The 15,013-nt window shown below is 44.5% G+C and overlaps 1 protein-coding gene across 3 annotated transcripts in view; it reads right to left on the bottom strand.

The window, feature by feature from the left end:
• Positions 1-2,854: 2,854 nt before the first annotated feature.
• The window catches only part of nfia (nuclear factor I/A), a 125,324-nt gene continuing 113,165 nt past the window's right edge, over positions 2,855-15,013 (bottom strand). For all 3 annotated transcript variants that reach the window (XM_079266705.1, XM_079266707.1, XM_079266706.1), the window contains 4 exons: positions 13,904-14,082; positions 10,704-10,869; positions 9,154-9,242; positions 2,855-3,670 (listed from right to left, as the gene is read on the bottom strand). In XM_079266705.1, coding sequence (XP_079122831.1) covers positions 3,656-3,670; positions 9,154-9,242; positions 10,704-10,869; positions 13,904-14,082 — 449 coding nt within the window. In that variant the 3' untranslated portion in view covers positions 2,855-3,655. The remainder of the gene's footprint in view (positions 3,671-9,153; positions 9,243-10,703; positions 10,870-13,903; positions 14,083-15,013) is intronic.

Here is a 15,013-nt window from a genome sequence, read left to right as displayed (position 1 = left end):
TCCCATCAGACAAAGGATAGGATGAAAGGGATGGGTTAGAGTTAACTTGTTTAACTGAACAAATCTACCAGCTAGTGAGCAGTTACATGCTCCGTCTGGTCTATCAAGATACTGGCATCACAACATTTTGTGAAATGAGTACAATGTCTTCAACTGCCAACAACAGGAAACGTGAAAAAATATGTTTTCATATCAATCCATATCCTGCTTTTAGTGTCATCACTGCACATTTATAATTTAAATTAAAGTTGAAAAGTTTGCAGACAACAAACTCTTTGAATTTGCTTAAAACTCTTTAAAACTGTTAGGGACCAGGTAATAAACTAAACCGTTAGCTAACCCGAAACAAACTGTCTAAGCTGCTAAACTCAACAGTTAGCTAACTTAAATAAATTATTTTACCTGCTAAAGTAAACCATTATCTAACTGGGAGCACACTTGTTAGGGACTAGGGACGATTCCATCTTATTTTTGTCCCCAAAATTAAACTAAAACTGAGTTTCACAGCATTTTGCAAAGTCTGCAGGAAAGAATACTACAATTGTTATTACTCATGTTCGTTTTTTACACTGAATGTAACGTACATGAGGCCACCACCACTGTGGCCGTGTGACCACGCCCACTCCCAACTCCCGTCCCAAATGTCACCCACTCTCATCTGGTCACCCTTCTCCCACCTCAAACCTGTTTTAGCTGTATTAGCTAACCTGAATGGAACCTTTTCAGCTGCTACACCTGACCATTAGCTAACACGCGTGTTTTTGCAGCTAACTATCAGCTAACCTGAAAGACAACTTTTCAGCTGCAACACCTGACCAACAGCTGAAAAAAAGTCATGGTAACCTCACGTTGTTTTTACATTACACAAATATATTCACATTAGTCCTGTTAACATTACATAACCTCTGACTTGGTGCTCATTTCAAAAAATGTCTCTGTGTTGCCGTCCGTTAGCTCGTACCTGAACATGATTGACCTGATTGTAGCTGGTGAGCTGGTGTAGTTTTCACCTGTGAGGTCTCCGCTCAGCGCTGCAGGTAGAGGGGGCAGAAAGCAGTGCAGCAAAGGCCTGAGACCTCTTAAAACTGAGAGATTACCAGCCAGTAATGATGCTAATCAAAGCGTTCCTCTTCGGCTTTAACGTCAATTTCTCCAACTACCAACAAAACCGCAGGTGTGAAGGGTGAATTAAGAAGGAAAAAACCCAGACGAAACAAGACTCTCCACATTGGATCTTGTGCAACCTCTCAGGACTGGACCGTAGCTCAAGGCACATTGATGAGGAACAATTGTTTTCGTGCAATTTGATAACATACGGATGAAAGAGAGAACGTCTTGGAACTGAAAAGCAGAATTGATCTGTTGCTGAAGGAAAAATTAAGGAAGAAGGGGGGGGAGTAAGTAGAAAAAAAAGAATGGAGAGATGCCGATAAGCGAAGAGAGCTGGTTGTTTGTGAAGGAGAGCGATAGAAAAGGCCTCGACGGGGCCAAACTAATAGACGGCTGCTGGCAAGTGCCTGATGTTGGATTTACAATATAGTGTCTTTATCTCACTAACTACATCATCTATGGAAAAATTCATCACTAACACTAGAACATGCAGATTTTTTTGTTCTTTTTAAAAACTTTTTTCACTTAAATTCACTTTTGTTCGACGCTGGATGGTCGTAAGAGTGTGTGTGTGTGTGTGTGTGTGTGTGTGTGTATATATATATATATATATATATATATAGTATAGGAAAGGAAAAAAAACAGTTCAATAAAATGGTAAGTTGCATGTGAAGCGCTCGGCTGTCTATTTGTGGACGAAAGCTTCCAGAGAGTTACCCTCTGCTCCGCCTCTTTATCGCTAAACCACACCCCCTGATTACACACTCACGGGCCTATTGGCCAACTGCAGGAATAAGTGCTTTTGATTGGATGGGACCTCTAGGAGACCCAGCCAATCAGCGGGTAACACCCGTTGACGATTATCTCGCAGAAACCGGAGAAAACATGATTACGTTTCAGCTTAAATTCACTCGTTATATCTTCTCCTGATTTCGCCTCATGAGAAATTAAAATATATTTTTTTTGTTTGTTTTTTAAAAAGTAAAACGATGTGCTCATTAAAATAAGTTAATCGCTTAGGGTTTTTTTCTTTTTTTCTTTCAAACTAAATGAAAAGCAGACTTAATCTGCAAGAAATGCTTTAAAAAAGTGATTGCTTAAAATGATATTTCTTTAAAGGGATTCTTGTTCTACCATGCTAACAGCTTTACACGATGAACAAACAACAAATAAAAAACAATAATGTGAATACAGCTCCCCTTATTTCTCACAAGGCTATGGTTTCTAGTACAATGCTGTGTTGTTGTCTTTTGTACCCCAATATTTTAGAGTCCCAGAGGTGTGAGCGGACTAGGAAGAAAAATATAGTTTATATATACTTTTCATCAACTGTTTTCAACGAGCTATCTTACAAAGATATTTAACTATCCAACAGCTAGTCAACAAAATTGCACTTTCCTCATGATCAATATTCCACTGGTAAAGTTTTAGTCACTCGTCTTTCTCTCTCCTGTCTGCCTGCTGCGTATCGGACACAAGAGCCTTCTGCCCACCCTTTGCATGCTTCACCCAGACTGGTGGATGGATAGAGGAGGAAGAGGAGGGGACCAGCTGAAATGACGGCCTAGAAGAGAAATATCAATGAGCCATGAAGCCAAAGCCTCCCAGATAAACCAGCTCGGATCCACCAGCGTCTGGTCGCAACACTTCACATGAACAAAACCCCCGCTTCCCCGCACGTTTTCGAACCCACCTCCACCCGAACGCCCCCCATTATAACCCCCAGCCCCTTCTATGTGTAGTTCATGTTATTACTGTGAAACAGGCAGGGTGTTGGTTTGTGCCCGCACCACCTCCCCATCAGGCCGGCTCTTTCCATTAAGCACTGGTCCATGTCCTCGGAAAGAGCCTCGTCGACTTCCTCCCTCCCTGACGTGCTACCAACCAGGGGGCATGGTCAAGTGGGGGGAGGGCGGAGTCCATCCCAGGAGGTGTGTGAGGGCTTAGGCAGTGGGGAGGGGGGTTGGGGGTATTAACTGGTGGTATCTGAGCCAGGTAACACTTCCCCTGTCCCCCCAACCACGGCAAAGCCCGTCCTGGGCACCACCCTGGGAACCACCAAGATAGAGGTTCGGATGAGGGGTGGACGGCATTGTACCGTCGTAAGTCCACTGGATGCACACTTTGCTGAGGATGACGGGAGGGTGGGTATGATGTAGTTTCTCCAGAGGAGAAGCTCTGTAAAACAGCCTTGCGGCGTTCCCAAAAACTGGTCTGGCTTGAGGGTTGTAGGGTGTGGGGGCAGGGTCTGGCACTAAAAATGGACATGGGCATACGAACCATACGTCTACAGGGAAGTCTGTGGCGTACGGTTTACAGAGTGGGCATTTTAACACCGGGGTTGGGGAGCTTTTGATCCGCTGTAGCCATGCTGATGCTGCCGAATATGGCGCTGGTGGGGGTGGAGTCAGGCGCAGTCAGGAGGAGGGCTGTAGGGGCGGGGCAAGAAAGGACTCTCTGTCGCGGCTGGCATCAAGGGTCAAGGAGGAGGCTGCAGCGATCTGTCGTACAGGTGGGTGGAGGGGGAGGGGGGCCTCTGGAGTCCTTATCCCAGGTACCACTGTGGAGGGAGACAGAAAAACATGTTTACACAGAGTCTCATGGAGTCAGAACCACAGCGATCAGGATCACCCCAATTCACAGGAGGGGGAGCAATTAAATAACTCCATGCATTGTTTTTGCCAACTGACATCCAAACCATTAAATTGCTGCACTGGGATCTGGCATCATTTTGCTCACAATCAAATGTGGACAGGAAAAAATAAAAGACAAAGATATCGATATGTTAATACATATATTGGGCTTCTTCTTGTTTCCAGAATGAGATAACAACGAACTATTGTCATAGAGTTTGCGCCGAATATTCATAGTCCCTGGAGGATGAATCCTTAAGTCTTCAAACTGAACATATTTTATGTTTATTGGCAGTGTGATTGAAAACAAAGTCAATCAAGGCTGTGCAAATTCAAGTGAAGACATGTCCGAGGAAGTTATAAATTCACTTTATTCTTTTTGAGTGAAATATCCTCTTATACAATTAAAAAATGCAAGTCGATCCAGACTTGCAGACATTTGGGGATCGCAAAATCAAACTGCTACTTTGACTTTGCTACTTGTGACTGGAAAAGAGAAAAGTGTACTCCTTTATTCCTTTGCAATTCTGAAAAAGTTTTAAAGTATTTCATCTTTCATCAAATGTCTGCACATGGTTCGAATTTAGTTTTTTAGATTTTACACGTGGAAGTTCAGGACGGGACGATTTCCAGAAAATGTTCCACTCCTGCTCTCCAGAGGATGAGCCTATTGGATTTTAAGGACCACATTACTTTTCCTCTAGCGCCACCCTCAGGACAAACTTTACGTGGATAGCTCAACAACTGAAAGAATCTGTTGTTTGTCCTCCCTCTAAAGCAGTGATTCTTAACCATGGGGCCCATAATTGGGCCGCGAGCGCCACCTAGAGGGCCGCAAAAAACTTTCAGATTTGCACCTGTGGGCCGCGAGGGTCGTGCGACCGCTATAGGTTATCAATTGAAGACACCAGAGATATTACTGTTATCCATGAGACGCTCAGTTACAATATAGCTTCCCACCACCTGGTGGCGGTAATGCGTCAGTCAGTTGTTTAACAAGCTGCAATAAGCAGAAGAAGACACTCAGCTAGCCGCTAGCCTGTAGCGAAAGTTATGGATAAGTTTTTGAAAAGAAAAAATGAAGATGACAGTAAAGTCGACAAAGACGTAAAGACGACAGTAAAGCACAATAAAGTCTAAATGTGTACGCAAGTACAATCCTTAAGTACGGCTTTGTGAACGGAGGCAAAGAGGCAGAACCGAGGGCTCAGTGTGTGAAATGTGGGCTAATGCTATCAAACGAAGCACTGAAGCCTTCGAAACTAAAGCGACACCTAGCGACGAAACATCCAACGCTCGTGGGAAAGCCTGTTGGGCTTCTTGTTGTACATGCAGGTTTACATACACATGATAATAAATGTCTTTGTGATCATCACATTGTATCATCTCATTTATTTGACAAGGGTTTTGCCTGTTCAACTCCGCGAGGACACCGGCGTCCTCGATCCCCTCCCCTTCCGTTCCTACGGCTTGCTTGCGCAAACTACGTCACAAAACATGGCCGTGTACTTATAGTACAAACCTTATCTTCCTCTTCTATAAGCCGTCAACCAACGTGTAACCTTGCGTAACTGAGTTACCCGCATACTCGATCGTGCACTCGGTTGCAGCCATTACGCACAGCAAGTCCGCTACTCACACACCATGTCTTCGACCATATATACTTAGTTTTTGCAATTTGCAAAGGCTAAAAATAAAATGGAAACAATATAATATCACAATATAAAGGGAGAAACACCTTTAGTGTGTCAGAATATCATGTGGTTACCATGTGTCCATTTGGGTCTCCAAATGTCCTTTTAGAGCTCCGCCTGGATCTCTTCATGAAGAAACACTGTAGAATGGTCATACTTTGTCCAATTCTTCAAATTTGAGGCAGTTGTTCACTGATAGTGTAGTTACAGCCCTATACTGTCCTTTACCTGTACAGATACAGCCACCGGCAGTTATTCATACTGAAAGATTCTTTTTTATTTTATGCGGACAAAAATCTTAAATTTTGACTGACTCCAAAGGCCCACTGCTCTGGTTCTCCTGCCGGCAGTTGGGAGTTTATGACACTTTTTATCTCCACAGTATCACCAAACTGTGTGTGCATGTAATCCATCTCTGATAGGCCAGTATCGATCGCCAAAGGTGCATCGTTCATGTTTCATGAATCTCCCCCCTCCTCCTCCTCTTCCTCACTGCCCCCGCCGAGTTCAAGTTCATCCCCGCCTTACATCATGTCTGGTTGCCAGGGACAACCAGACGGCCCGGGACGTGACTACAATCGGCAAGGCAACCGCATCGCCCTCCACCCCCCTACTCCTCCTATCCACCCCACCTCCTCTCCCACTCTCCTCCCTCCTCTTACTCCTCCCTTTTCTTCCCTCGCATTCATCCTCTCTCGATCGCATTCTCCTCCCCGTCCCGCTCTGCACTTCATCCCAGACACACACACACACACACACACCTGTTCCCACTCTGATGGCCCGCACAAAATGATGCACAATTTATAAAATGTGTTTTTGAATTTTAACGCAAGAGGAAAGTTAAAATAAAACACATAAAGGGAAGTAGTTATTGTGTGTGTGCTGCAGGGTTTCGCTGCACTCCTGACTCGTTGTAATTCTATTGCCGTGTGTGTGTGTGTGTGTGCAGTAGTGATAGAGGAGAAGACTGGAAGGTTAGTTTTTAATCAATACAACTTGCTGACGCTGGGACTTTTCTACCTCGCTGGCTCGCGCGCGCCCTCCCCCCCCAGTGTCTCTCGCACTCTCGCTCGCTCCCTGCACTGCAGCTCCTCCCTCCCTCTGTCCTGAGAAGACTCAGAGAAGATGAAACTCTCACAGGCCAGACAGTGTGTGTGTGTGTGTGTGTGTGTGGAGTAATGTTACCACACAGCGGGCTGATGCTGACAGCTGTAATTCAGACTGTAGATACTCATCACAAGAGGAGAGAGAGAGAGATAGAGAGAAGAGTTAGAGGTAAGAGAAAGACAGAGAACAAAGGTAGAGAGGATCAGTCCGTTGTTTTTCTATGTTTTTCTCATTGTCAACAAATCAAACTAATAACGCATCGGCCCGTCTCTCAAAACTCTCTGATATCCTGTCTCATGCTCCACATTTGGTGCTGTAACTACAGTGTGTAATGGAGCTCTATGGCTCAGAGGAAGAAGATAGATCAGGTTCTGATACACACACAAAACTTTTTAGTCAGAACATTTTCTGATTTTGGTAGATAATTATCTAAATCTGCCCCCCCCCCAAAAAAACCCCCACAAACATTTGTTTTTGGTCAGAATCTCCTGAGAATAGAAGCCATCTTTATACTCCATGAACCTCTCTCTATCTCTGATAGTATTCCTATGTCTCTCGCCCAGTCCTGTCTCATCCTGAGTCAGCACTTCACACACACACTGTAACACACACACACACACACACACACACACACACGCACACACGCACACACAGACACACACACACACACTGTGTGGGTGAGTCATGAGGTGGGCGTGGTGCTTTTACTGCATGTCTGTGTGTGTGTGAGCTTCACCTTGAAGACTGTGTGCAAATAGGACACGGAGACAGATGATGACTATACACACGCACACACACACATACACACACACACACACACACACACACACACACCACACAGATGGGAAAGCACCCTCACTGCAAACGTCTGCTGCTCCGATGTAACATAACCGCACTCACACACACACTTATTGATCAGGTCATGGCTAGCTGTTGTAGAGTAGTGTGTAAAATGTGTGTGTGTGTGTGTGTGTGAGGTGCGCGTTGGTTGGCACGACGAAGGTGCCAACTCCCTCCCTCCGTCTCCGTGGGCGACCGCCACCGTCTCCCGCGGCAACCACCACGCTGACCCGTGTGGGCACGATGCCTACTCTCACACAATGCCAGTGCCATCTGCCCCCCGCTCCCCGCAAAATAACCTGTACACACACACACACACACACACACAGGAATGCACAGACTGTCCAGTTGGTCACCATGGCGATATGAGGAGGGAGTGTTTACGGTACTGTCCCATGGCTCTCTCTCTCCAACAGAGGCCTAATGTCGACCGCCCAGGGTGACTTTTGTTCCTGCTTCTGTGTGTGTGTGTGTGTCATTATGTTGATTTTATGTGTGAGTGTGTGTACGTGTGTGTGTGTGTGTCCTGCTCTGAGGTCACACTCTTTAATGCAGCAGGGCTCCCCCTGTCAATCTACTTACTGCCTTTTATACCCATGAACCAAAGCACACACATTTGCAGGTCTATACTTGTGAGGACCTTTAGTCACATAATACTTCCCCTATAGTCATAAAACCTCAAACAACCCTTTGTAGAAGTGACGACCGGACAAATTGTCCTCACTTTACCAAAAGGTCCTTAATTCCCCAAAATTGTCCTCACTTTTTGAAAATGTCCTAAATTTCAATAGGATGTCACTACTATCCAAAATACTACGAATAAAACGCCACGTTTTCTAGAATGTAGTCAATTTCTCACTTTCTCAACATATCCTTCTCTATCCAACCATGGCTCTCTAACAATGTCAACATTTGATGTTCATCATTGACCTACAATTCATGTATATTCTTAAAAAGAAAAACACATTTTCTGTAAATGCAGGATCTGAGAAACGCCTTGATTAGTGGAGGACCGAGAGACGACAGATGACAGCGACGTCCCAGAGAGACAGAAGAAGAATAAATAACAGGAGTCTGTTTCCAGCAGCAGTGACAAACACCTGGCTCATGTCTACAGGAGTGTGTGTGTGTGTGTGTGTGCATGTGTGCGTTGGCCTGTGACAGAGTCAATAAATCGACAGCCTCGTTCACTGCGGGCCACCACACACACATACACACACACACACACACACACACACACACACACACACACACAAAAGCAATCAAACATGTCCCGATTGTCAACAGAGGACTCCCAACTCACTGTCCTCTCACTATAGTGTGTGTGTGTGAGTGTGTGAGATGAGTTAAGTCAAGGCTGCCCAATCGTTACACTCTTCATAAATCAGCTGGCCAACACACCCTGACGTCCTGCACACACACACACACACAAACACTCACATAGCATTGTGTTAAATGTGGATGTTGCGTTCACTGACCACCTGCTCCGTAGTAAATGTTACAGGCCCGATGCAAAGTGCTGCTTTCTTTTCCCAATCTTTACTTTACCAGCACTCATACCCGAGGCTACACAAAAAACCCTACTCTCTGATTGGCTGTTGCCGTGTTAAAGTCACATATACGTGCACACCTCAAATGTAGTTTAACTGCTGTTTTAAAATCAGAGCCCATGGGGAGTGTTTAACTGCGGGTAACCATAGCAACATAGGTTTATCCACATACTTTTGGCCATTTAGGGTTAGTTAGCCCCAATAAAATGTGCGTGTTACCTGTGGTTGCTGAGGGATGTTAAAGCCGGGATCTCTGGGTCCGACACTGATGAACCGCTGGGCCGGAGATGAAGTGGGGGTGGAGTAGGCTGCACGGCACACACACACACACACACACACACACACACAGAGTTCAGTTTATTAAGCTCAAGCTGGGTGTTGCGTTTAGGTGTGGACTCGGGTCACGATTCTGATTACGTCAGACTTGACAAGATCTAAAAGGTCTTGATTATCTCACTAAGATGTATAGACAGAAGTAAACAAGTGATTGTAACTGTGTTGAAGGAATAACAACTTAGTTTGAAAGTAATAGAAACATATTACAAAAATAAGTTTCTGTGAATTTACTAAACTGACCATAGCTTTGTTTGTGTGGCACAACATTTGGCAAAGGGTGACTTGCTTCGGACTTGAAACACAAAGTCCGGGACTTCATAGCCAAGACTAACTTTAAATTTGTCCTTTTTGTGTGTTTGTTATTTTTTGGAATGAAAGCAGCAGTCAGAAGCTCCTCTTGTTCTCTGTCTTCTGCAGACTCATGCTGCGTTCACACCAAACGCGTCGCGAATTCATCGCGCCGCATATTCGCGTCCATTGCGACGCCGGTCAAAACGCCGGGGACCATTTGTGTTCATGTGTGAATCGCGCGAATCGCGCTGGACACGCCGGAGAGGGGGCGGGCCTGATTCGGCTGTGATTTAACGGCAATAAACCGACAAAAAGGGACTCCGAAATAACTACGTAATGATGCAGATTTCTAGGCTACTGATAGGCCACAGCGTCACGCGAATATTTCGCAGAAGTTGAAAAATTTCAACTCACGCGTTGAGTCCATCGCGCCGCGCCAGTCTCATCGCGTCTGTGCATAGACTTTGTATGTAATCTAGGCGCGCGTCAAATTTTCGACGCGTTTGTTGTGAACGCAGCATAAGTCCTTAACCTGGCTAACTTTTTTAGGATTCAAATAAATCAGTCATTGTACTACTGAAACCGTCCACCTTTCAATAGACTAGGCAGGAACTAAATGAACACCTCTTTGTGGATCCGGCCCCAGGCCATGTTTAGCCTAGCTTAGCAAAAAGACTTCCAACAACTCTGATAAACAAAACTGTCGTAGGTAGTTGACGGATTAATAAACTTTTGAAAGCCTTTTGGGGAATTATTAAGCAGATGTAGGTCAGAGTGATGACAAAGATTTAGTTCCCGTTATAATTGAAGCACATTTGGACTCCACTCACACAACCCAAAACAAAAGCAATAAATATATATATGTGTTGATGAGCGTGAGGAGGATTAAACAGCATTGGCACAGGCCGAGTGTGTTTTTGCCAAACGACAGTAAATCGACACTAAACCCTGAAGTGAAATATAATCCAAGCACAAAACGAGTCACCTCTCGCAGAATCATTTCTTTTGATTTTGAAGTCAATATTAGATTAATAATAAAAATATTTGGATGTTTATTCTATATTTTCCCGTCTTTGTTGCAGAGGCGGACAGTTTGTAGAATTGTTTGTACGAAGTTGCGCTCAAAGTTAATTTGCACTCACTGGGCGAGGTGGGCGAGTTGCCCCCGCCCTCGCCGGAGGAGGTGGAGGGCGGCTTGGCGTCGATGGGCAGCGGGACGGGACGGGCCATCGGGGGAGGCGGAGGGGGAGGCAGCATGGGCGTCGGCAGGAAAGGGTTGTGGACCTTTCCTTGGGAGCTACCGTTAGGCTGAAGGAGGCGGGGTTAAAAAAAACAACAACAAAAAAACATTCAATACAAGTACAGTAGATGCACGATGTTCTGTGCAGAGTTAACAACATCAACAGGTCGGTCACACGGCTAACCTGTAACAGCTCAAACTCCCTGCTGCCCTCTGAGCGGGTGTGTGAGTGTGTGAGTGTGTGTGTGTCAGCAGTTTTCCTGGCTGGTCATAAAGAATTCTGCTGCCGCTCGCATTTTATCCTGCTAATCTATAAGCATAATACCACAGTACCTCGCTTCACCTCTCTGCCTCCTTCTGTCTCTACCCTCCACAGACTCTTCCTTTATTTATAATATATATATATACTGTATATATATCTATATATATGCTGTGTCTTTATCTACACACATGCTTCTAGGTCTGTGTGTGTTCACATTGACATTACCATCCTACATGTGTACACTTGTGTTCTTAAAGGAACCTGGACCCTCGTCACTAGAAACCAGGATACTGCGGCATAGAAAGGCCTGACCTTTGTCCAGGGGTGGAAGTACATTAACCCAAGTATTGTTTCTTTCCGTGGAAATTTGAGGTACTTTTAGTATTTTCCTTTTTACAACACTTTCTATGTCTACTCAACTACCGTACTTTTCGGACTATAAGCCGCTACTTTTTACCCCACGCTTTGAGGCGTCGTCTTATAGTCCGGTGCAATTTATATACGGATTTTTCTGTAGCTTTCCTCCGCCACAACAACAACCGCAACTTCCGGTCTACACAACATTTACTAGCTCCCGACACAGAACAGTTGCTACCAGCAACCCCTCTGCTACCAGCTGTTACTGACAGGGTCGCTACAATATGGATGAAGTACCTTTGACCTACCTCTCACTAGGACTGTTAACAAAAAAGGTTGAACGGCAAGATGCTTTTAACAGTACATGTCCGACTCGCTAGCTTCTAAGCTAATTTTAACATTACCGCCAATGGGGAAATGCTAACCGCGATTAGCATTAGCGAATATATAATATATCTTTGTACATCTTTTCATGCAGACATACTTGCATTACAGACTAAGGTCTCTCACGGCTACCAAACGAAAAGCAATGAGGCAATAACTGTTGTTGCTCATAGCTCTGAATAGCTGTTGTGCTAGCAGCAACTGGCCAAGCCAGTTAGCCGTAAATGCTATTCAGATCTATGAGCAACGTAGACACGCTGCATGAGAAGAGCAACTTTTTCTCAAGTCTGCCAGTGGATCCTAACAGCGTGGAGCAGTGTGAAAGAATCCACCATCACCAACCGGTTCCGAAAGGCTGGACTGCTGCGAGATGAGGAGGACAGCGCAATGAGGAGGACAGCGCAAGCTCAAGGGCGGATTTGCCTCGGGAGCAAAGTGACACTGAGGGTGCAGACGAAACACGGACTGCAAGCACGAACGAAGCAATTCTGAGGCTGTTTAATTCCGACACTGAAGAAGAGGACTTCAATGGTTTTAGTGCACAGGAGGACGAAGGCGATAGCGATCAATAGCGATCCTGTGTGTTTTTGTGTGTGTGTTTTTGAGTGAGAGAAATAAATCATCTTGGTTTGCAATATAACTCTGCTGTCCTGAGTCTGCATTTGGGTCCTTGAACACACCACATCATGAACCGGTAGGTATGTCTGTATGAAGCATGAAAAGATATACGGTACAAAGGTGGATACAAAGATATATTATGTTCTCTAATGCTAATCGCTCATGCTAATCGCTAATGCTAATCACGGGTAGCATTTGGGCTTATAGTCCGATGTGGCTTATATAAGTAAATATTCAGTTTTCTTCTCAAAATTAGAGGGTGGGGCCTATATACCTGTGTGATTTATAGTCCGGAAAGTACGGTACATTTATCAGACAGCTTTAGTTACTTCACAAAAGTAAAACAATATGATGTTTTGTTATGAATTTAACTACCCAGCAGTATCGAGATGTATAACTGAAACGATTGATTAATCAATTAGTCTATTGACATAAAGTAATTAATTGGCAACTATTTTGAGGGTTTAAGTCATTTTTTATTTAAACACATTTCATGGTTCCAGCTTCACGAATGTGAATATTTGCAGCTTTTCCTTTTAATAATGTTAACAATAGTAATATATTAGTAATAATGGTGACAATAGTAATATATCAGTAATAATGGTGAGGTGTGGACTGTTGGTTGGACTAAACAAACATTGTGAAGGTGTCACTTTGGGCTCTGGGTAACTGTGAAACAAACCAAACAATCAATAGATTAACGGAGGAAATAATCAGCAGATTGATCCATAATGAAAATAATCAATCTGTAATAATCCAAATGAGCTCCACCTCAAACATCTCCAGTAAAATCCTGCTTTTACAAGAATGCATGAGTAATAATAATCTAATTATATAATACATAATAGTGTAACGGTCATAGGGGACAGTTTTCTACTTTTGATATTTAAGTACATTTTCCGAATTATACTAAAATACTTTTACTGAAGTAACATTTTCAATGCAGGACTTTTACCTGTAACAGAGCACTTTTTACAGTGCGGCATTACTTAAGAAAAGGATCTGAATACTTACTTCAAAACTAAGGGTGTGTTAAACGTCAGATCAATAATGTTTTATATCATGTTTTTTACAACTTTCACTTTTGTGATCCACGTTTTTACTACATCTGCAAGAAGAAGAAAACAGATATGTGTGTGTGTGGTAGGGGGGGTGGAGGGTGTATTGATTCAGTGTCTAGACACAGATATATCAACTATCTCACTGCAGACACAAGGCCACACACACACACACACACACACACACACACACACACCACACACCACACACACACACACACACACACACACACCACACACACACACACACACACTGCAGTGTTTTCTGCTCCAGCCCTGCAAACAGATACTGATCCCACCTTTGCAGATGCTGGAAAACCCAGCTCAGATGTTTCCTTGTGTTGTATTTCGGTGAGTGTGTGTGTGTGAGTGTGTGTGTGTGTGTGTGTGTGTGTGTGTGTGTGTGTGTGGGTGTGTGCTTACGTTGAGGAAGCCCACCTGTCCGGCCTGCTGGGCGGAGTCAGGACAGACCAGCTGGACGAACTCCTTGAGTGTCTCCTGTGGGTGATACCTGATGGCCGGGTGGGAGAAGTAGGAGCCGGGCTGCTGCAGGATGGGGGAGGAGGAGAAGTGGAGGCTGGAGGGGGGAGCGTGGGGGCTCGCTGTGGGTCGAGGGGAGAGGGGAGGCAGGGGAAGGAGGAGAGAGAGAGAGGAAATTATCAGGAGAGTTGGGGGAGCGCGGTAGATAGTTGTTTGAGGGACGGTGGGGAGAGAGAGAGAGAGAGAAGGGGGAGTAAAAAGAGGGACATTTAAAGTTGATTAAAGGGGGCGTGGCTTCACATGCAAATACTCGATGACGGACACACACAGCAGAGCAGAAGAAACAAAGACAACAGACCATAATGCACCTCTCACACCCAGCTGTCACTCAAAAGGAGTGTGTGTGTGTGTGTGTGTGTGTGGAGGTCAATGAACATTATTTATGTCTCTTCTCCTCTTTTGATTCCTTCTCCTTATTTTTCTTCTTCTTCCACTCATCGCTTCCTTTCCTTTCGTCTCCTATTCTGTCCTCTCCTCTGTTGTTTTCTCCTCTTCCCATCTCCTGTCCTCTCCACTTCTCTTCTCCCTTCCTCTCTTGTTTCCTCTCCTCATCTCCTTCTTTCTTTCTTCTCTCCTCTTCCATCCCTTTCTTCTCTTCCCTTCCCTTTTCATTTCCTCTTTCTCTCCTTTCCCCTCATTTCATCTCCTCTTCCCCTCACTTCACCCTCTGCTGTACGGTTGCCTTTCGTCTTTCCTCCTTCCTCCTCTTATCTCATCTCCTCCCTTGTCTAGTCCTCTCTTCTTTCCTCCTCTTTTTCTTTCTTCCATTCCTCCGTCTCCTCTTCATTTTTGTCAATTGCTTCCTTATTCTTTAATTTCCTCATTTCCTCCCTAATTTCCTGTTCTCCTCTCCACTCCTGATTTTTTCTATGCCCTTTCCCTTTTTTCTCCTCTCTTCTCTTGTTTTTTCCTTTCCTCCTTCCTCCTCTTATCTCATTTAATCTCCTTTTATCCTCTTCTCTTTTGTTTCCTCCTGTTATCTTTCCTAATCTC

Source organism: Melanostigma gelatinosum, assembly GCF_949748355.1.
Source record: "Melanostigma gelatinosum genome assembly, chromosome: 4".
In the NCBI taxonomy this organism is placed as follows: Eukaryota; Metazoa; Chordata; class Actinopteri; order Perciformes; family Zoarcidae; genus Melanostigma; species Melanostigma gelatinosum.
The sequence above is the reverse complement of the archived record's forward strand: the minus strand, read 5'-3'. Positions and strand labels throughout refer to the sequence as shown.